Source organism: Callorhinus ursinus, unplaced genomic scaffold (assembly GCF_003265705.2).
Source record: "Callorhinus ursinus isolate GAN/ISIS: 27379988/994484 unplaced genomic scaffold, GSC_fseal_2.0 scaffold50, whole genome shotgun sequence".
In the NCBI taxonomy this organism is placed as follows: Eukaryota; Metazoa; Chordata; class Mammalia; order Carnivora; family Otariidae; genus Callorhinus; species Callorhinus ursinus.
Window position 1 is genome coordinate 861,208 of NW_027397112.1, and position 20,527 is coordinate 881,734.

At 52.4% G+C, this 20,527-nt stretch overlaps 1 protein-coding gene across 2 annotated transcripts in view; it reads left to right on the forward strand.

Annotated features, from left to right (window-relative positions):
• The window catches only part of SDK2 (sidekick cell adhesion molecule 2), a 255,584-nt gene that overhangs the window by 173,992 nt on the left and 61,065 nt on the right, over window positions 1–20,527 (forward strand). For both annotated transcript variants that reach the window (XM_073883174.1, XM_073883175.1), the window contains exons 8-18: window positions 1,241–1,324; window positions 3,202–3,396; window positions 4,627–4,743; window positions 6,449–6,616; window positions 7,467–7,569; window positions 13,859–14,035; window positions 14,384–14,520; window positions 15,129–15,276; window positions 17,434–17,574; window positions 19,038–19,219; window positions 19,736–19,851. In XM_073883174.1, the coding sequence (XP_073739275.1) occupies window positions 1,241–1,324; window positions 3,202–3,396; window positions 4,627–4,743; window positions 6,449–6,616; window positions 7,467–7,569; window positions 13,859–14,035; window positions 14,384–14,520; window positions 15,129–15,276; window positions 17,434–17,574; window positions 19,038–19,219; window positions 19,736–19,851 (1,568 nt within the window). The remainder of the gene's footprint in view (window positions 1–1,240; window positions 1,325–3,201; window positions 3,397–4,626; window positions 4,744–6,448; window positions 6,617–7,466; window positions 7,570–13,858; window positions 14,036–14,383; window positions 14,521–15,128; window positions 15,277–17,433; window positions 17,575–19,037; window positions 19,220–19,735; window positions 19,852–20,527) is intronic.

Below are 20,527 nucleotides of genomic sequence, written 5' to 3' on the forward strand. Positions count from 1 at the left end.
ATCACATCATTAGTTTTTGATGTAGTGTTCCATGATTCATTGCACCTAACACCCAGTGCTCCACGCAGAACGTGCCCTCCTTAATACCCATCACCAGGCTAACCCATCCTCACACACCCCCTCCCCTCTAGAACCCCCAGTTCTAGGAGTCCACAGTCTCTCATGGTTCATCTTCCCCTCCGATTTCTGCCCCCCTTAATTTTTCTCCTCCTACTATCTTCTTCTTCTTCTTTTTTTTTTTTTAACATATAATGTATTGTTTGTTTCAGAGGTACAGGTCTGTGGTCATCAGTCTTGCACAATTCACAGCGCTCACCAGAGCACACACCCTCCCCAATGTCTGTCACCCAGCCGCCCGTCCCTCCCACCCCCCACCACTCAGCAACCCTCAGTTTGTTTCCTGAGATTAAGAGTCTCTTATGTTTTGTCTCCCTGTCTGGTTTCATCTTGTTTCATTTTTTCCTCCCTTCCCCTATGATCCTCTGTCTTGTTTCTCAAATTCCTCATATCATTGAGATCATATGATACTTGTCTTTCTCTGATTGACTTATTTTGCTTAGCATAACACCCTCTAGTTCCATCCACGTCATTACGAATGGCAAGATTTCATTTTTTTGATGGCTGAGTAGTATTCCATTGTGTGTGTGTGTATATATATATATACCATATCTTCTTTATCCATTCATCTGTCGATGGACATCTGAACTCTTTCCATAATTTGGCTATCATGGACATTGCTGCTATAAACATTGGGGTGCACGAACCCCTTCGGATCACTACATTTTTATCTTTGGGTGAATACCCAGTAGTGCAATTGCTGGATCGTACGGCAGCTCTATTTTCAACGCTTTGAGGAACCTCCATACTGGTTTCCAGAGTGGCTGCACCAGCTTGCATTCCCACCAACAGTGTGGGAGGGTTCCCCTTTCTCCACATCCCCGCCAACATCTGTCGTTCCCTGACTTGTTAATTTTAGCCATTCTGACGGGTGTGAGGTGGTATCTCACTGTGGTTTTGATTTGGATTTCCCTGATGCCGAGCGGATGTTGAGCACTTTTTCATGTGTCTGTTGGCCATTTGGATGTCGTCTGTTCATGTCTTCTGCCCATTTCTTGATTGGATTACTTGTTCTTTGGGTGTCGAGTTTGATGGGCTGGGGCCTTCTTAAGGGTGACCCGAGCAGTGGTTGTATCAAAAGGAGCATGGCTCTGAGCCCCTCCCCTGGTCCTTCCTCCTGCAGAACCGCCTCAGTTTGTCAAGGAGCCAGAGAGACACATCACAGCAGAGATGGAGAAAGTGGTGGACATTCCCTGTCGGGCAAAAGGTAACACAGTGGTGCGATCAAACGGAAAAAGGGCGCCCCCGCCCCAGACCTCCAGCCCTTCCTGTCCCTGTCACAAACTTTTCTAAATTCCACTTCCTTCTCCAGGGAGCATCACTGAGCAGGGAGCCAGTCTGGCAGTGAGCAGAAACCCCAGGAAACAAACAGGCCAAATTACCATAATCTCAGGACTGGAAATCAACCCACGTTACCATAACTTGAGGGTTACAAATGAATCCAAATTACCGTAATTTCAGGATAGGTGACAGACTGAAATTGCCCATAATTTGGGAGTTGTAGACAATGTCAAATTACCGTAATGTCAGAACTGCTAGAACTTGGGTACGTCTCGCCTGAGATGGGTCTCATGAGCTCCGCCTGGTTTCTGGGTCATTTTGCTCCATTTCCTCCCCTACTCTCTCTACTTAACCCCCCTTTGTCAGAATTCCTGAAGAACTTCCTCTTTCCCCACTCCCAGCCTTCCTCTTTCTGGCGCAGCTGAGCTACAGGACAGCCTGAAGCCAGGATGAAGTCTGGGGTGATCGCATGGGGGGTAGAGAGCGTGCGCCATGGCCCGTGGTCTGATTGTGAGCAAAGGGGCAGAACGTAGCTCAGGCAGGAGGAAAGTGTCCATGTAGGGCGTGAGTAAGGACTCCCCTTCTGAGACCACCCAAGGGGAAGGCAAAGCTCCATTCATTCACCCAACAAACATTTTTTGGAGGCTTTACCCATGCGCTGATACTGCTTTCGGGCTAGGGAGGTGTAGACCGAACCAAACAGCCAAATCCTTGCTGTTACAAAACTTATTTCTTTTAAAAAAAAAAAAAACATTTTATTGTATTTTATTTGACAGAGAGAGTGAGCACAAGTAGGGGGAGCAGCAGAGGGAGAGGGAGAAGCAGGCTCTGCACTGAGCAGGGAGCCCGATACGGGGCTCAATCCCAGGACCCTGGGATCATGACCTGAGCCGAAGGCAGCTGCTTAACGAATAAGCCACCCAGACAACCTCAAAACTTACATTCTTAAGAGGAAGGCAGACGAACCAATAAACAAAGATACCTTATTTCATTTCGTCGAAAATGGGTTGTGAGATGCCCCATGATTTTATGTGCCACTAAGAAAGAAAAAAGACTGTGCTTTCAATAGTAAGATATGTCCTGATCACAGAGATGTTACGTGGAAGAGTGTGCCCCGTGGAATAGTGAAATACAGTGTCCTAGAATGTCAGCATGGAGAAGGGAGAAGCGAGCAGGCTTAGGGGGCTTGGAGCGACGGGGTGCTCTTTTGAATGGAGAGCGGGAGCTCCTCTGGGGAAGTCGCCTTTGAGTGGAGCCCCGGGGCGGGGGGAGGTTGGGGGTACCTGCAGGAAGACCATGCTGGGCCAGGGGTGAATGACTTGGGCAAGGCCGAGAGACAGGGAGCCCCCATTCACCTCCCTCTGCAGACCAGGTAGGAGGGGGCTCCCAAGGGCTGCCTGAGGAACACTACCCCCTTCCGCATGCTCTTTGACACGGGACTCTGTGGTCATGTGAGTTTGGGAAACCAGCCCCCAGTTGGAGTTTCCCAGAACATATCACAAGCTCTGCTAAATTAAATGTCAGTTAAAAAAAAAAATTAATGTGTCCTGTCCAGCATTTCCAAGCTAACCTAATCCAACTAAATTTTCTTGGAACCGCTGCTGTTATAAAGAACTTAAGAAATGCCATGCTGAGAATATCTTTCACCTCTTCCAAGACCATTAACTGGCACCTCTGAGAAGGTTCTAGAAACCAAGACACACTGGGACCCCCACACACACCCCTCACCGACTTCCAGGCTCAGAAGCGGGAGGGAGGGAGCCAGGAGGTGGGCTGACTGTGGGCCCACGTCTGTCCCCCCAGGCGTACCACCGCCCTCCATCAGCTGGTACAAGGACGCGGCCGTGGTGGAGGTGGAGAGGCTGAGCCGCTTCAGGCAGCGTGGTGACGGGGGCCTGCAGATCAGCGGGCTGCTTCCCGACGACACCGGCATGTTCCAGTGCTTTGCCCGCAACGCGGCCGGCGAGGTGCAGACCTCCACCTACCTGGCCGTCACCAGTAAGCTGGCCCTGCCCTGCCCCTGTGTCCCTCCCACCCAGGACACCGCTTTCCTCCAAACCAGCAGCCTCTTGAGAAAAGATGCTGCATTTTGCAGGGAGAGGATATGCCAGAAGTCCGTCCCTGGGCAACCGGGGTGGCTGTCCCCGGCTTTCACAGCCCCTGTCTGGCGCTCCAGAACTCTGAGCCAAGGGCGACTTCACTGGCTCTTTGAGAGAAGCAGCTGTGAGACCCCAGGCCCTGCTCTGTCATCCGAGCTGTCCCTGGCTTCCTGGGCAGGGCTGAAGCCACCCCGTCCCAACGTCCCAGCGGAGAAGACTTGCTTACTTCTCCAAAGGGAGCCAGAACTTGAATCTCAGTCCCCACTTCAGACTTTTTGCCCTCCTGGAGTCTCTTTTTGTGGTTATGTAATAGTTCTTCTGCCTTCTTCATGGAGTTGCATGAGCTCGAAATGCTCTGTGAGTGGTCACACCATAGACAGCCAGGCTGTGGGTGCGTGCAGAGCGATGCTGGGCTCCCTGTCTCGGCCGCCAAAGGCGGGACATATGGTCATGGGCCTCCTTGAGCCCCTCCAGGCTCATCACCCAGACCCACAGAGGTCCCCATACAGGGCAGCCACGGAGCAGAGGGCGAGAGTCAGGGCAGAAGGGCTGCCATCTTGCTTCTTGCTTCTGATGAGTGCTGGGGAAGCTGGTGCTGGTCCCTCCCTAAGCTCTGCCCCCATGCCCGTCTGACCAGACGGTTCCCTGAGGGCTGGGCTAGGGAAGGCAAGCCCAGAGCAAGAAGGCTGCACTTAGCCTTGAAGAACCACAGCTCAGCCAGGCCGTGGACTCTCCAGGGTCAAGGCTTGTGTAGAGTGGGTCATGTTCTTCTATTGGCCATAGCCACTTTTTCTCTTAAGAACCTGGAGCCTCGACGCCTCGACGTCATGTTTGATGAAGGACGGATCCCATTTACCTTGTCATGGAGGGTGGGAGCTGCCCTCAGGGTCCTCGGTTTCCCCTAAACGGAGGCCTAAGAACCAAGGCTGGGGGAGGAGTGTAGCCTGGGTCCTCCCACAGGGCAGGTGGTACAGGGAGCCCTCAGGGGCCCCATCAGGACACCTGCCATCCTTGTCTGTGGTGGGACCCACAGCAGCCAGGGTAGCAGGGGCAGGACAAGGACCTGGCCCTCTGGCTGTGGGGGCTCCTCCAGGGTGTAGCCAAGAGACTCCACTGTCTCCTTTTGCAGGCATTGCCCCCAACATCACCAGAGGCCCCTTGGACAGCACAGTGATCGACGGCATGTCAGTGGTGCTGGCTTGCGAGACTTCGGGGGCACCACGGCCGGCCATCACTTGGCAGAAAGGTAGAAGGGACTGATCTCCTTTGGAGGGTGTGGCCCTGTGACCGTCTAGGGCACTCCTCAGAGCTCCGTTCTGGAGCCAGCCAGGTCTGGTTCCCTGTGTACGGTTGTGGAGGTCGTGCACTGCACACTCCAGGAGGGCATCCATCTCACACCACGGGAGGCACCGTATGCCACCCTGCCGGGCTCAAGGCCCAGCTCTGCATCTTCTGACACCTGTGGACCTCAGGTGAATTATTTACTCACTCTGAGCCTTAGGGTCCCCATCTGTAAACTGAGGACCGTAGTACACATACCCCGGGCTGGCATGAGGACAAAACAGGAGCATGCGCGTGAGGAGCCTGCACTGTGCCCACAGAGCAGGGAAGTCCGATGAATGACAGCTGCTTGATCATGTTGTGGTGGTGGCCGTGACTGCAGGCGGTGGGGGGGGGGGAAGGGGGCGTCCGTCCTCCCCGGCGACAGAGGGCTCCAGAGGGCTTTGCACCAGCAGAGCTGAAGCGGTCCCACCCCATGTGCCCTCTCCACTCCTGTTTCCGAAACTCGCCTTCCCTGCTCTCCCCATGTACACAGGCCTCCCCACGACCCGTCCCCCTCCCCCCACCGCTTTACTTCTCCACCTCCTAAAACACAAGATTACCTGCCTATTCATGCTGCCTACTGCCTGACCGCCCCCTGACGTCAGGGGTTTCAGCTTTGTCCGCTGCTGTCTGCCTGGGCCTAGGACAGGGTCTGGCACATGGTCGTGGCTCGATGAGTATTTGTGGAATGAGTGTAAGCACAGCCAGGCACACATACGGACACAAGCACCCTCACCTGCCCCACTCACTAGTTTGGTATTCCTGGCCATGTGTGCGGATAGACACACCCACAGGCTTGCACATGGACAGACAGACAGGTGGGATTTTCTTTAAAATAGATATGATCGGGGCGCCTGGGTGGCTCAGTCGATTAAGCATCTGCCTTCGGCTCAGGTCATGATCTTAGGGTCCTGGGATCCAGCCCTGGGTCCAGCTGTGTGCTCAGTGGGGAGCCTGCTTCTCCCTCTCCCTCTGTGCGCTCCCCTCCAATAAACAAAATCTTTAAAAAAAAAAAAAAAAAGAAAAGAAATAGAATAAAACAGATACAATGACCAAACCCTGCACTCTGGGGCTCCTACCCGGGGCACAGCCCCGCACCACAGCCCCAGGCACCAGGCCTCCCCAGGTCCCACCGCAAAGGGAATGCTGCCCCCGCCCCCATCCCCGTCCCTCCCACCCCCGCTCTGTCACTTTCTTCTGCTCTCCTGAAGGTGACTCTCCAGAAGCATCCTGCGGCAGGATGCCCGTCACCACCTTGTCAGAGCTGTCTGCCCCCTCCCCCCCCCCCCCCCCCCCCCCGGACCAGCTGTCTCCAAGAGTCGTGCCTGGCTGCATCAGGAGACAGTCCCTGGCCTTCTCCGGTGAAGGGCAGACGGCACGGTGGGGGGAGAGACGCCAGGAGACCTGGGCTCTGTGACCGCGTGCCCTTGTGCCCGTCCCCGTGTCAGAAGCCTAGCTGGGTCTCAGCCCTGACCCCGGCCTGGCCCTCCCGGCATTTCTAAAGCTGGGGCCCTCCTGAGAGCGCCGGCCCAGAGCCGCCCGGGGACGGGAGACGCGAGGTCTCGGAGAGCGGGGGGCTGCGCGCCGCGGCCTGAGCCCACCCCGAGCGCGCCCCGTGTCACCTTCAGGGGAGCGCGTCCTGGCCAGTGGCTCTGTCCAGCTGCCTCGCTTCACGCTGCTGGAGTCGGGCAGCCTGCTCATCAGCCCCACGCACATCTCCGATGCCGGGACCTACACCTGCTTGGCCACCAACTCTCGGGGGGTCGACGAAGCCTCGGCTGACCTGGTCGTGTGGGGTGAGTGTGCAGAGTGGGAACACTTCACACGTCCGTGCATGCGTGTGTGCTGAGCACAGGCTCTCACCACCAGCGCCTCCTCATCGGCACAGCTGTCTCACCAGGGCGCCTCTTGTAAGAAGGACAGGGCCAAATGAATCCAGAGGAGCAGGGCCGCGGGAAGGCCAGGGTTCTGCAGACGGTGCCACGTGGAGGCCCAGATAGTAACTATTTTTGGCTTTGAGGGCTAGACAGCCTCGGTCCCAACTCCTCGACTGACTTGTCTCTTTCATCAAAAAAGCAGCCGTGGATAATACTTCAGCCGACGGGCACAACTGACAGGCTACCAGCCAGACTTGACCCTGGATGCTAGGGTGCTGAGCCCAGCTTTCAGGAAACTTCTCAAGCCCCTTGCTTCGTTAGATTGCACCACTTGGGCTCCGCACCCAAGATAGACACGCCCGTGGGCCCCCCGTGGAGGCTGAGCGCCGGTGGGCTGGCATGTGATGCAGCAGACGGGGAATCAGACGATCCTGTTTTTGCCCTGGCTGGACCACTCTTGTGCTGGTCATCCTCTGATTTCCATTTCTTCATCCCTCCCAAGGGTTTCCGGGGGAAGATTAAATGAGTCCCCACTCTGAACGTGGCTTCCAAGAATGCGAGTACCACAGAGGCACATTGTTCTTGTTAGCATTCTGGGTCACCCGCCGTGGTAGAGCCATCCACATGCTGGGTCTGCCTTCACCTGCCCATAGAATTCAGCCACGCGGGCCTGGGTCACCTGAAGATGCCTTTTGCACACACCTGCATCTCACCTGTTCCTCTGCATCTACTCCCCTTCTCACCACCCTGTTTCCCTGCTGTCTTTCAGCCCGGACCCGCATCACCAAGCCTCCCCAGGACCAGAGTGTCATCAAGGGTACCCAGGCCTCCATGGTGTGCGGAGTGACCCACGACCCCCGAGTGACCGTCAGGTACTCCCTCTGCTGTGGCCCCACAGAGGCAAAAGGGGAGGGCAGCTTTAGGGATAGCTGGGCAAGTGTTGACACCAAGGAGGTAAGTGTCACTGTGGGGCCAGGCCACGGCCTTGGGGGGACCACCTGTAAAGCTAGTGCAGGGCTGAGCTAGCTTGAACTTATTTGGGCCGAGTTGGGGGGGGGGGGTCGATATGGAAAAACAGAGGAGGGAGGGATGCAGGAGGGAGTGGGGGAGAAGAAAGAGGCATTTTGGTTGGTGACATGTGGAGACTCTGAGGTGCTCTTGCTGTGACATAGGACCCCCCTCTAGCGCAATCTTCGACCCAGATCCTAGACCCTCTACCCACCGAGTGGACAGCAGACGGGTCTGAGTAAACAGGCGTGGGAGCAGAGATAGGCCAAGGCAGGAGACACGTGTGAGAGGAAAGTGCCCCAAAATGGGGCCACCCCACCACCACCCCTGGGAGCTGGGACCTTGGGAGCTGCTTCGCTTGAAGGGAACCAGGTCCCCCTGGGGAAGCCACTGGGGACAGGTCAGAAGCAGCCAAGAAGGGTGTAAAAGCCAGAACCCCTCCCAAGCTTGGGCTGCGGACTCCTGGACCCACCCCAGGAAAGGCTTCTGGGACTAAGACCGGGAGAAAATTGTCCCTTCGGGGCTCTCCCTTGAACTCCGGGATGCTGAGTAAAAAAAAAAAATGCAACTGCTTCCTTAGAAACAAATATTCCCTCCATGTTGCTTCTGTGTTTTATGGCCAATATCACTGCCAGAGCAACTGGCTTCGAGGCTGGAAGGGGCCGGGCGCTGATGCCACTTGGGAGGCTGGGCCCCCACTGCTCCGGAGGCAGCTGTAGCCTGGGGCGCCATCTGGTGGCCATTGGGCACATGACAGTCTATGCTGCCACACCGAATGGGTTCCCCCGTGGGAAGCCAGGGTTGGCATAAAGATGACTAGTTAGACTTTTAGACCCACACCCATTCTCCGAGAATCCATTGCAGGCCCCCAGTTTCAGAAACACCTCCTTGAACATTAAACATTGACCCGTCAGGACAGTCATCATGTGGTGCCAGCATAAATGCAAGCAGGAGCCTTGAAACCACATAGATGTCATTAAAATACTGTCAACACAAGAAATAGAATATGCTTATTCCTGGGATTATTAAATTTTGTAAAAAAAAAATATATCAACTATAAAAATGTTCTCCAAGAAAACCCCGCCTATCCCCCTACCACCAGAGAATATCGCTGTGGGTTGCAGACCCACACCTAAGTGGTAGCTATAATTTTAGCACCTATTAATTGAAAAACTTCATAATAATAAAAAGCTATATTAATTCAGCAACACTTTAAAATAAGTTGGTGTTTTATTTATTAAAATATTATCCAGCTAGCATTCGGAAAATACTTGCACGTTTTATTCATTCTCTAGACAATTCTTAATGAGCAAAGGGATTCAGGGACCTCTTGCAATATAGCTGCAGCCCCACCTCCCAAGGACCCCTAGGGACCCACAGATGGGAAAACCCTATTCCAGTTCACTGAGGGGTCCTCGCCTTAGAATGGCACTCCCCATCTAGGGCAATCTTTACTCGATGGGGAGAGAGAACAGAATTGGTCCCTCAGGCCCCAAAATTGTCAGTCCGTGGCCAAAGCCACCCGCATATCTCCCACCCCTTCCTTGGACTTGAGAACTCTTGGAATTTTAGGGAACAGACCAGGGGTTCCCTGACCAGACAGGCTAGAAGGGACCCAACAAACAACCCAGTCAGATTTTTTTTTTTTAAGATTTTATTTATCCATTTGAGAGAGAGAGAGCACGAGAGGGAAGAGGGTCAGAGGGAGAAGCAGACTCCCCGCTGAGCAGGGAGCCCGGTGCGGGACTCGATCCCGGGACTCCAGGACCATGACCCGAGCCGAAGGCAGTCGCCCAATCAACTGAGCCACCCAGGCGCCCCAAACAACCCAGTCAGATTAAAGTGTTGGCCACTTAATTCTGTGCTCTGTGCCATCCTCAAAAATCAAGCCAGGTCCAGGGGTCATGGCCTGAGCAGGTGCAGGTTGCCTGCCCAGAAAGCTTCCAGAGCTGCCTTAGGAGAAACTCTTCTGTTTGGATTTGAGCCCAGATCTGGACACACTCTGAGCAATCCACTTGTGGCCACTTAACACTAATCGATATTTCCATTGGCTTTCTTTATTATACAACTAATAGATATCCTTTTTAAGAGGGAAATATTGAAAATAGAGATAAGCCCCCAAAAATGGGAAGGGAGAGAAAGAGAGAAAAGTAGGTTTATCTGTTTCTCTCAATTAGAGATAATAATATTAGAGTGTCATTTATAAAAAACCTAGAAACACAGTTTCTTTGTCTGCTTTTTCCTTTAAGAACCCATTGTGGATCTCTTCCCCTGTCAATAAATATTCTTGTATAAACTTAATTATATGATTATTCACTCATCCATTGTGTGGATGTAACATAATTTCTGTTACCAATTCTCTGATGCTGGATATTTGGATGGTTTCTCAATTTTTTGCTAATATTAAGAAACATCACAGGCTGCCTGGGTGGCTCATTTGGGCATCTGACTCTTGATCTCAGCTCGGGTCTTGATCTCAGGGTCATGGGTTCAAGCCCCGTGTTGGACTCCATGCTGGGCGTGGAGCCTACTTCAAAAAAAAAAAAAGAAAGAAACATCATGATGAGTGTCCTTGTAACTAAATAGTTTTGCACTTCTTTGATTTCCTGAGGACTATCTAACATTATTTAAAGTTGAAAGGAGGCCTGAAAATTGCTCATCAAAATTGTTTAATAGCCAGCTATATAATTACAGATGATTTTGGAAAATTTCTACCCTGAATTAAATGGACTCATGAGTTGTTTCTTTCTTTCTTTTTTTTTAATAACTTTCTACGTGGAAATTTTCAAACATAGCCCAGAGTAGAGAGACCCAGATCATCAAGCCTTACATACCCATCTCTCTTTTTTTTAATTTTTATTTAAATTCAATGAACTAACCTATAGTGTATTATTAGTTTCAGGGGTGGAGGTCAGTGATTCATCAGTCTTATATAACACCCAGTGCTCATTACATCACGTGCTTTCCTTAATGCACCCAGTTACCCCATCCCCCATGTTCCTCCCCTCCAGCAACCCTCAGTGTGTTTCCTATGATTAAGAGTCTCTTACGGTTTGTCTCCCTCTCTGACTTCATCTTGTTTTATTTTTCCTTCCCTTCCCCTATGATCCTCTGTTTGATTTCTTGAGTTCCACGTATGAGTGAAATCATATGATAATTGTCTTTCTCTGACTTATTTTGCTTAGCATAATACCCTCTAGTTCCATACACATCGTTGCAAATGGCAAGACTTCATTTTTTGATGGCTGAGTAACATTCCATTGTGTATGTATACACCACATTTTCTTTATCCATTCATCTGTCGTTGGACATCTGGGCTCTTTCCACAGTTTGGCTACTGAGGACATTGCTGCTATAAACATTGGGGTGCAGGTGCCCCTTCAGATCACTGCATTTGTATCTTTGGTTTTGTACCCATCTCTTGGCCTCAGTGAATGTCAGCCTTTGGCTCACCTGGTTCCTCCTATATATTCCCCGCTGCCCCCCCACAAACAGACACTTTTTTTTACTGCAGTATTTTAAAAGCAAATCTCAAGCATGTCATTTTACCTTTAAATATGTCAATGTGCATTTCTTAATTAAAAGGACTTTTCTTTAAACATAACCATGTCCCTGTCACATGGAACACAATGAACCATCCCTTGATGTCTGCTAATACCATATTACAACATCTCTGATTGTCTGAGAGGTGTCTTTTTAAAGGTTGGTTGGTTTAACTCAGGGCCCAAACAAGGTCCACACGTGGCATTTGGTTGGTGTCTCCTTAGTTCTACACAGTCCCTCCCCCTCCTTCTTATTTTTGGTTTCATTGCTGCTTTGTTTTCATGCGGTTAATTAGTTGGAGAAACCAGGTTTTACAGGACAAAGGTCCAGCTAACTTTTTTTTATAAAGGGACAGAGAGTAAATATTTTAGGCTTTGAGGGCTAGATAGCTTTTGTAACAGCTTTCTAAGTCTGCATGTCTGTGTTCCAATAAAACTTTATTTACACAAACAGGCAGGGGGCCACACTTTGCTGACCCCTACTCTGGAAGACCCCACATTCTGGGTTTGGCCAGCTACTCTTTCACGGTGCAGTACACTTGTTCTTCTATCCCTTGAATTTCTAGTTAGATTCAAGGAACTGGCTGATTAGATTTGGCCTTAGTTGTTTGGGCGCAAATACTTTACAGGTGGTGATACACCCTTCCTAAAACACCACATCCTGGGGCAAAGAATGTCTGCTTGCCTTAGGCTGTTTCTTAAGCAGGAATTACTCTCTGCCCTTCCGTTTGCTTTTTTTTTTTTTTTAATGTTTTATTTATTTATTCATGAGAGTCAGAGAGAGAGAGAGAGAGAGAGAGAGAGAGAGACAGAGGCAGAGGCAGAGGGAGAAGCAGGCTCCCCGCCTAGCAGGGAGCCCGATGCGGGACTCAATCCCAGGACCCCGGGATCATGACCTGAGCCGAAGGCAGACGCTTAACCATCTGAGCCACCCAGGCGCCCCCGTTTGCTTTTAAGTAAAATTCTACGCATACCATCAGCGCTGGCAAGGATGATTCTTCCCTAGCTATGGAGATGAATTGAAGGTGATTACTTCTGACAATTTGTAAATGTATATAAAAAGCCTTAAAATTTAACTCAGCAATTTCACTGCTGAGAATTTATCCTTGAGGCAATGATTTAGAATGTATGAAAATACGCTGCAAGGATGTTCCTCACAGCATTAACTATAATATCAGAAAACAAGGAGCTACCCCGGCCGCCCAACATGGCGGGAATAGTTGCAGAGTGACTGTATGTGACGCAGCGTGCGGCCGATAAAAACCAGGGTGTGGAAGTGTCACATTATAAAGAGTTTATGATACTCTGTTGGGTGGGAAAAGCAGCTTTAAAATCAGGACGGATGGCTAGCTAGCTAGCTGTTGTTTACCTTCATGTGCTCTGAGAGTCGAAATACATAATGAGGACTAACTTCTATTGATCCCTTACTACCGGAAGCGTTTTATATGAACTCACACCATCCTTATAGCCGCCCTAGAAGGTGGGTGGTATTATTTTTCCTCGCAGGACAGATGAGGAAGCAAAGGCATAGGGAGGCTAAATAAACATACCCAGGATCACAAAGCTGGTAAGTGGCCAAGTTTAACATTTGACCAGGGAATCTGAATCCAGAACACAGCGGCACTGTGGTACCGTGCCCCTTGGGGCAGGAGAGAAAAGTCTGGAAGGGAGATGCTCCCTTCCCATCATGTTACCCATGATGGGAAAGCTTTTCAGTTTTCTTGCTCTGCATTTTTTTTTCCTATTTGTAATTGCAATTTTCTGATTCTTTTTTTAACTTAAAAATATTACAGGCTCATCCTCCCTAGCAGTCATAGATTCTCTAACACAGATAGTTCTCACGCCTCGTGGCTCAGGCCACACAGTCCCCAGCTGAGTGAGTGACAGGTCATGTGCAAAGCCGCTCAGCCCCCCTCCTGCTTCCTGCCCTGGCTCCCAGTGCCCTGGCCAACCTTGCCAGGGGGGCGGGCATCAGCATGGCGTGCCCCCTAGAGCTGGCAACCCCTGTTACATGGGATGACGGTAATAGTTGTATTTCCTCCAGGATCATTCCAGAGGAGATAGTTCTTATTGTCAGGCATGGGCATATGTGTAATTTCTCAAGTCCCCCTTTGTACCGACTGACCGAAGCTAAAGTGATTTTTTTGGACACTAAAGTCAATTTGTCACAGTGATGCATTGATCTAATGATTCCCCTCATAAAACTAATTCCAAAATGTAGTCTGTGTGGAAACTTTAATTCTTTTTCCAGCTGTAATCTTTTAACCTCTTCGGAAGATTACCTTTTGCCGGCTCTTTCGTGCTGGCTGCTTGGCAGTGGCTTCTGGCCAAAGGAGACAGGGCTCTGACCGAGACCTGAGCTGGAGGTATAATGGCTTCGTGGGCTAACCCCTCCAGGACAGAGCACCCTGCGACAGCAACAGGGGGCTGCAGGCTGCGTGGGTGCTCCCCTCCCCACCGTGCTCCTGCCCAGGACCGGCCCTGGGGGCCCGCGTCTCCTGGGGAGTGCCCTGCAGCCTTTGGAGCTCTCCTGCAGACAGCCCCAGGCTGAGCCCCAGCAGCCCCCCTACTTCCCGATCTCTCTTTACCGACTGCTGCTTCTTACCCTTAGGTACGTCTGGGAGAAGGATGGGGCCTCCCTGGGCACCGAGAGCAACCCCCGCATCCGACTCGACAAGAACGGCTCCCTGCACATCTCGCAGACATGGTCGGGGGACATCGGCACGTACACCTGCCGGGTGCTGTCCGCCGGAGGCAATGACTCTCGCAGTGCCCACCTGCGTGTCAGGTAAGGGCAGCCCCCCCCCACAAAGGGGGGCCTAGGCCGCAACGGGAGGCTTATGTTGGTGGATGCCCGGGCCACATGTGACCTGGGTCCACTCCCCTCTGGGAACATACTCAAGCCTCCTCCAAGGCCTTCCCCCCCCCGCCCCCAGCTCAGGCCCTCTGTCAAGAGCAGCGGAGTCTGGGTATGGCTTTGGACAGGGGGGCCGCCAACCCAGAGAGGAAGAGCCTCCAGGTAGCTGGCTGTACGGCAGAGCACGAGGTATCGTGCCGTTCAGGCTGAGCTCTGGGCGCCTGTGTGTCCCCTGACTCCAGGCCTCACAGGTGGCCCCACCACATCTCTCTCCTCCAGGCAGCTGCCTCACGCCCCCGAGCACCCCGTGGCGACCCTCAGCACCGCGGAGAGGCGGGCCATCAACCTGACGTGGGCCAAGCCCTTCGACGGCAACAGCCCCCTGCTCCGCTATGTGCTGGAGATGTCAGAGAACAGTAAGCCTCCCCGCCCCGGCCAGCTGGGAGCGCAGACTCAGGGAGTCGGCCCAGGGCCCCAGCTCTGGCTCCCCCCGCTTCCCAGTCCCGTGCCTTGGAGTAAACCTTCTGGAAGCCCCCACTTCTCTGCAAAAGGAGCGTTGGCATTTGCCTCCCCGGTCGTTGTAACAGTTGCACACGATCAGGCGTGTGAGGGGCGGGACGCAGGGCCTGCCACTCCAGAGCCTCCCAGGTGGTGGCAACTTTTTTGCTTTTTATCCTCTGAGACCCCAAGCTGTGAACTCCAAAATTAGCAGGCCTCCTTTAAATGGTGTTTTAAATACAGTTTCCCCGGAGCCTATCAATTTGAGGGGGAAAAAAATAAAACCTAGAAAAGACGTGTGCTTCTCAGTTCCCCTGAGCCCTTGCTTCCTTCGCCAGGACACTCCAACCCCCTCGGAACAGTGGGCCAGGGGGACCCAGAAAAATGATGTGACCAGCCTCTACTGGACCGAGTGGGGGAGGCTCTCCTCTGCTGGCCCCAACGGCGCTGGGCCCCTGCTGGAATGGGGGTAAGGAGCGTGGCCTCCGGGGATGCCCACCTCTGCCTCCACCCTCTGTCCTCGTAGATGCGCCCTGGACCGTGCTCCTGGCCAGTGTGGACCCTGAGGCTACCTCGGTGATGGTCAAGGGCTTGGTGCCTGCGCGCTCCTACCAGTTCCGCCTTTGTGCAGTCAACGACGTGGGGAAGGGACAGTTCAGCAAGGACACGGAGAGGTGAGGGGAGCAGGTGTTCTTCCAGAAGGGGTGTGGGTGACTCCATCGGAGGGAGGGGCTGAGGGGACCTCCAGCCAAGTCCCATGTGGCAGCGTGGGGCCTGTGGGCTTTGGTGTCTGCATCTGTAGAATGGGGCAGCATCACTCCCGCCTGCCTCACAGGGACGCTGTAAGGATGACAGGGGGCGACACGGGAGGTGCCGTAAGCAGTGCCTGGTGTGGGATAAGCACCCACCGGAGTTAGTGGTCCCTCTCACTGGGAGCTGGGCAAGTTCAGACTTACCTCATTTCCGCTCTCCCTCCTCATGGGCACCGTTATGGTCATGTGGACGTGAGGTGTAAGGGGCCACGGGACCCACACAGTTCTCTGTACCCAGTGACTTGCATGATGTCAGGGTCCACTAAGCTTTCCACAGAGCTTTTACAAAATGTTGAAAAGTAAGTGAAAACAGAGAGTCATCCATTTTCAAACACCACCCGGTAAGACCCACTTATGTAGGAGGCGATTCTGGGCCACCTCAAGCCTATAGGATGAAAGGTCAGAATGACAGCGATACAAATCCCATGCCCCCAAGCTGTGTGCTCACCTTTCCTTTTTTATGTTTCTTTTTAATTCTTTCAGATTTATCTTGAGATACAGTTAACTCATAACATGGTGTGAGTTTAAGGTGGACAGTGCGTCGATCTGATACACTTAAAAGAGTATAGTAGGATTACCACCATAATATTGGCTAACCCCCGTATCCCATCACAAAATTACCATTTCTTTTTTGTGGGGAGAACATTTAAGATCTATTTTCTGGACACTAAAGTCAATTTAGACACTTAGACCAATGGAACAGAATAGAGAGCCCAGAAATAAACACTCACATATATAGTCAACTGATATTTTTACAAAGAAACCAAGAATGTACTTGGCTCTTTAAAAGAGTCTCTTAGGTGTGTATACGCAGACCTCTGGCTTAAATCGATTATTTGGTTCTGCCACAGTTCCAGTGAGCTTAAGTCTATGTGGCTCTCACGAGGGGGAATGCCACAGGGGTCGTGACACCCTAACCGGAAAGCGAGGTGGCAGGTAACAGCCTGGCAGGGAGGGCAACTACAGGAGGATTTATTCCCTCGCCGTTTGTTGAACACCTACTATGTGCCGGGCTGTGTGTAGACCATGAGGGGTACGGGGAACAAAGTGGATGCAGCCCCAGCCCTCCAGAACTACAAAATCCCAACAACAGAAATCCTCCAAGTGCTGCGAAAACCACCCTCCACCTTCTCCAGGTCTTTGGGCTTCACTTCAAGGCCCGATTCATCTTTCCTGATGAATCTTCACACTAATAGCCTTGAGTCATGAAGAAAAAGGTTAAATCACCCTCGCTCGCAGGCTTTACAAAGACATGGGAGTGTGCAGTACATTTTGGAAAGCTATCCGTCAGAAAGCAAAAACATAAAAATAAACTGAAAGGGAGAGACATCCATCAAAAATAATTAACTTCTGTTTTTAATGGATGCATGTCAGTTAGGCGAACAATACACCGCAATGGAACACTGCGTCCCCTAGCAATGCCAGAGAAAGAAATGCAGTGACGCTCGCTTCCGGAAGCGGGGGATGGGCCCCCCCCCACGTGCCTCCTCAGCCCCACCTGGGCTGCCCTGCCCACAGCCTGGGGCTCAGCTGGGCAGAAAAGGAAGCCTTGTCACAGAGCACCACCAGCCTGCAGGTGGGAAGTGACTGTCAAAAGAGAGAGCCACTCCTTTGGAGGGACTGTTGAACACTCCTGCTTCTGAACTACCTGAGGAGTTAGGACATCATCAGCCCCCACAGCAGCTTCTCTGACATCCGGGAAACTGAGGCCCATGTCCCTCAACAGCACAGACAACACACACATCTGGGGCTTTGCAGTGTTGTAAAAGGATTCATCCGTACATGGTGTTCCTTGAGCCTCAACCAGTCTTAGAAAGCAGCAAGTAGAGCTTTATTATACTCCTTTAAAAGATAAAAGAACAAGCTCAGAGAGGTTAAGCGACTTGCCCAAAAGCACACAGCAACTGTGCAGAGTCATCCAGGAACAGAGCAGCCTCCTCGTATCCCATCAAATTCCTGTATTTGCCCTCAAGACTAAGAGTGGAAAGGCCCACCCACGCTTGATGTTTTCATATCCAGGGTCTCCCTCCCCGAGGAGCCCCCCACAGCCCCCCCGCAGAATGTCATCGCCAGCGGCCGGACCAATCAGTCCATCATGATCCAGTGGCAGCCGCCTCCCGAGAGCCACCAGAATGGCCTTCTCAAGGGCTACATCATCAGGTAAGCACCCCCTGCCTCCCCGGGGAAAGGAGGGGCAGCCCCCACCCAAGGGAAGGGTTGGGAGTGGATCGGAAAACAGCCAAGTCATGGCAGGTACTTCTCCATCTCACAAGGACCAGGCAACAAGAAATGACTTTGCCCTGGTAGGAAGGACTCAGGTTAGACGTATAGAGGAACTTCCGGAAGGCAGAGTCTTGGAAAACAACACGAAGGCTTGAGAGAGGAGGTACAGGGTAATGTCATCAAGGCTGTGTGGATCGGCAGGTCGGCCACATGTCAGGGCTCCACAGAATAGGGCACAGGGAGACAGGTAACTATCCAAGGGGCCAACCATCTGGGAAACTAGGAACACTCCATCTGAAGCCACCTACTTGGCCAAGGAGGGTCAAACAGTGGACCTCCTTTTGTTGGTCCTTATTGCAAAATGAAGCCCAGTTAGGGAGACTTTCATGTCTGTGCTTGACCAAGGGTACTTCACCGGTAACCTCAAACTGAGTTATTAAGTGCTACTAATTTGGTGTCGCAAATTCAAATTAGCATAAGACTAAAGTTACTGAGCTTCCATCAGTATTCTGAATTCTGGCTGGCTGCAAAATGCACGTCTCTTTCCTGTATGTGTGCGCTCTCCCAGCACTGGTATGCCCAGATCTGGAAGGAGTTATTGTTGACTTGACTGCTCCATGATCCGTTAATTTTGTGATGGGTTTGTGGTGAACCCTAATGGGGAGTGGCCCTCAAGCGGCGGTCCCTAGACCAACAGTGGCCTCAATTTGAATGCCAACTCTCAAGTCCTACCCCTGATCATGGGAAGCTTTGGGGTGGGCCCAGCAACCTGGGTTCCAACAAGCCCCCTGGGTATTTCTGATGCATGGTAAGTCTCTGAGAACCACTGCTATGGGGTCTTGTAACACATCAAAATAATCTGGGGCCTCTAATTTTCCAATAATGTGTGTGTTGTGGTTCACCTATGAGCTATCCATCCCCCCACATTTTGCCTTTACAGACCCCACTTCTGTATTACCACGTGTTCTTTTTCCAGTGGAAGGTAGAAATTGATAGAGTAGGTAGCTCAAGTTTGTTCTTTCCCCCTAAGTGAGTGACTGTCAAAAGAGGGAGCCACTCCTTTGGAGGGACAAAGAAAACGGGCCCAACCTTCGGACGTGGCTCTCCATCAATGACCCCTCCAAGGTGAGGCCAGTGTGATCTGCCCAGAAACTCTTAGTGTCCATGGTTAGCCAATCTCTCCAATGTCCAGCTCCATCAAAAAGAACAGACACATCCTCTAGACCTGTGGTTATTTAATTTAAAGTAATCAGAAGTACACGTTCCCAGCTGCACCGACCACATTTCAAGTGCTCAGCGGCCATGCGTGCGCACAGCTGCCATATTGGACGGCACGGGTATGGAACATTGGCACCATCACACGTGGTTTCCTGGGCCACGTCCTGCCTTCCTCCCCTCAGGTACTGCCTGGCTGGGCTGCCCGTCGGGTACCAGTTTAAGAACATCACGGATGCTGACATCAACAACCTGTTGCTGGAGGACCTCATCATCTGGACCAACTATGAGATCGAGGTGGCCGCCTACAACAGTGCCGGGCTGGGTGTCTACAGTAGCAAAGTCACCGAGTGGACACTGCAGGGAGGTGGGTGGGCATCGTGACCGTGGAGGAGTTGGTGCTTCTCTCTCTCCCTCCCCGGCCCGCACCTGTCGGTCTGCACCTGTTTCCCCCAGTCCTGAGCTATTGCCCACTGTGCCTGGCTACCCCATAGGGCGGGAGGGTGCCGAGGGGCAGAGGAGTTGTGGGGGGGAGCATGATGAAGGCAGAGGCTTCAGGGGTACAGGGACCTTCTTTGGAGTCCGTGTTACTGGATCATGAGACGGCTCGCATCCAGGATTGTACATAACAACCTCCCCCAAGCACGTTCCTATCCACCGCTTCTGTTTATGGGTGCCCTGTGAAATGGGTCAGGCAAGTGTCATTAAACCCAAACTGATCAAGAGAAAGAGGGTGCCTCAAGTCCACAAAGCAAAGGGGGGAGGGGGTGGGGCAAAGCAGGGGCTGCCGGCCCCATGCCTGTTGTTTTCTCTACTTAACTGGGCGAGACCGACTTGGCTCCCTGCACCGCCCCCCTCACCGCTTCCCTCTGCTCTCCTCCAGTCCCCACTGTCCCTCCTGGCAATGTGCATGCGGAGGCCACCAACTCCACGACCATCCGCTTCACCTGGAATGCCCCCAGCCCCCAGTTCATCAATGGCATCAACCAGGGCTACAAGGTACGTGAGGCTCACCGTGCCCCAAGAGAAAGGCTGGGGATTCTCTGCGGGAGGTCGCAGGCTGAGGAGAGGGGAAATCATTGGTTCAAGCCAAGCAGAGGACACGTGATCAAGGTGAAAGGCATGCAGGCAGGACCCCTCTAGGCTGGGGCGGGGGGGGGAGCGGAGGGGGGGTGGTCTGGACACTGCCCAGCCTGTGACCCAGTGCAGAGCAACTTCTCGGAGAGACTGGGTTATAAGCAAAACCAGGTTTGTTTCAGGCTCAGGAACACCTGGGCATAGCCGTGGCCTCAGAAAAATCCAGAACCCACTTCTTCCTGCCAAGCTGTGGCTCTTTTAGAGGCACACATTGTCTGTGGGCTGCCCTTGACCCCACAGAGAGTGTGGTTAAGGGCACGGGACTGGGACCCTGACAGATGTGGGTTCGAATCCTGGCTCTGGTTCTGCCCCTCGCTGGCTCCCTGGACATGTCCTACAGTCTGTCTGAGCCTTGCCCCTTCGATAAATGCTGATTGAGCCCTCCTGTATGTACCGTTCTAGCTGCCGGAAAACCGGACTCAACTCCCACTCCCTCATTTGCGAGTGAGGGTGATAATAATGCCGATTCCTTAGGGTTGCGTGAGGACCAAATGAGAGAATATTCGTAACTCGTTGAGCACAGTGATACGCACGTCAG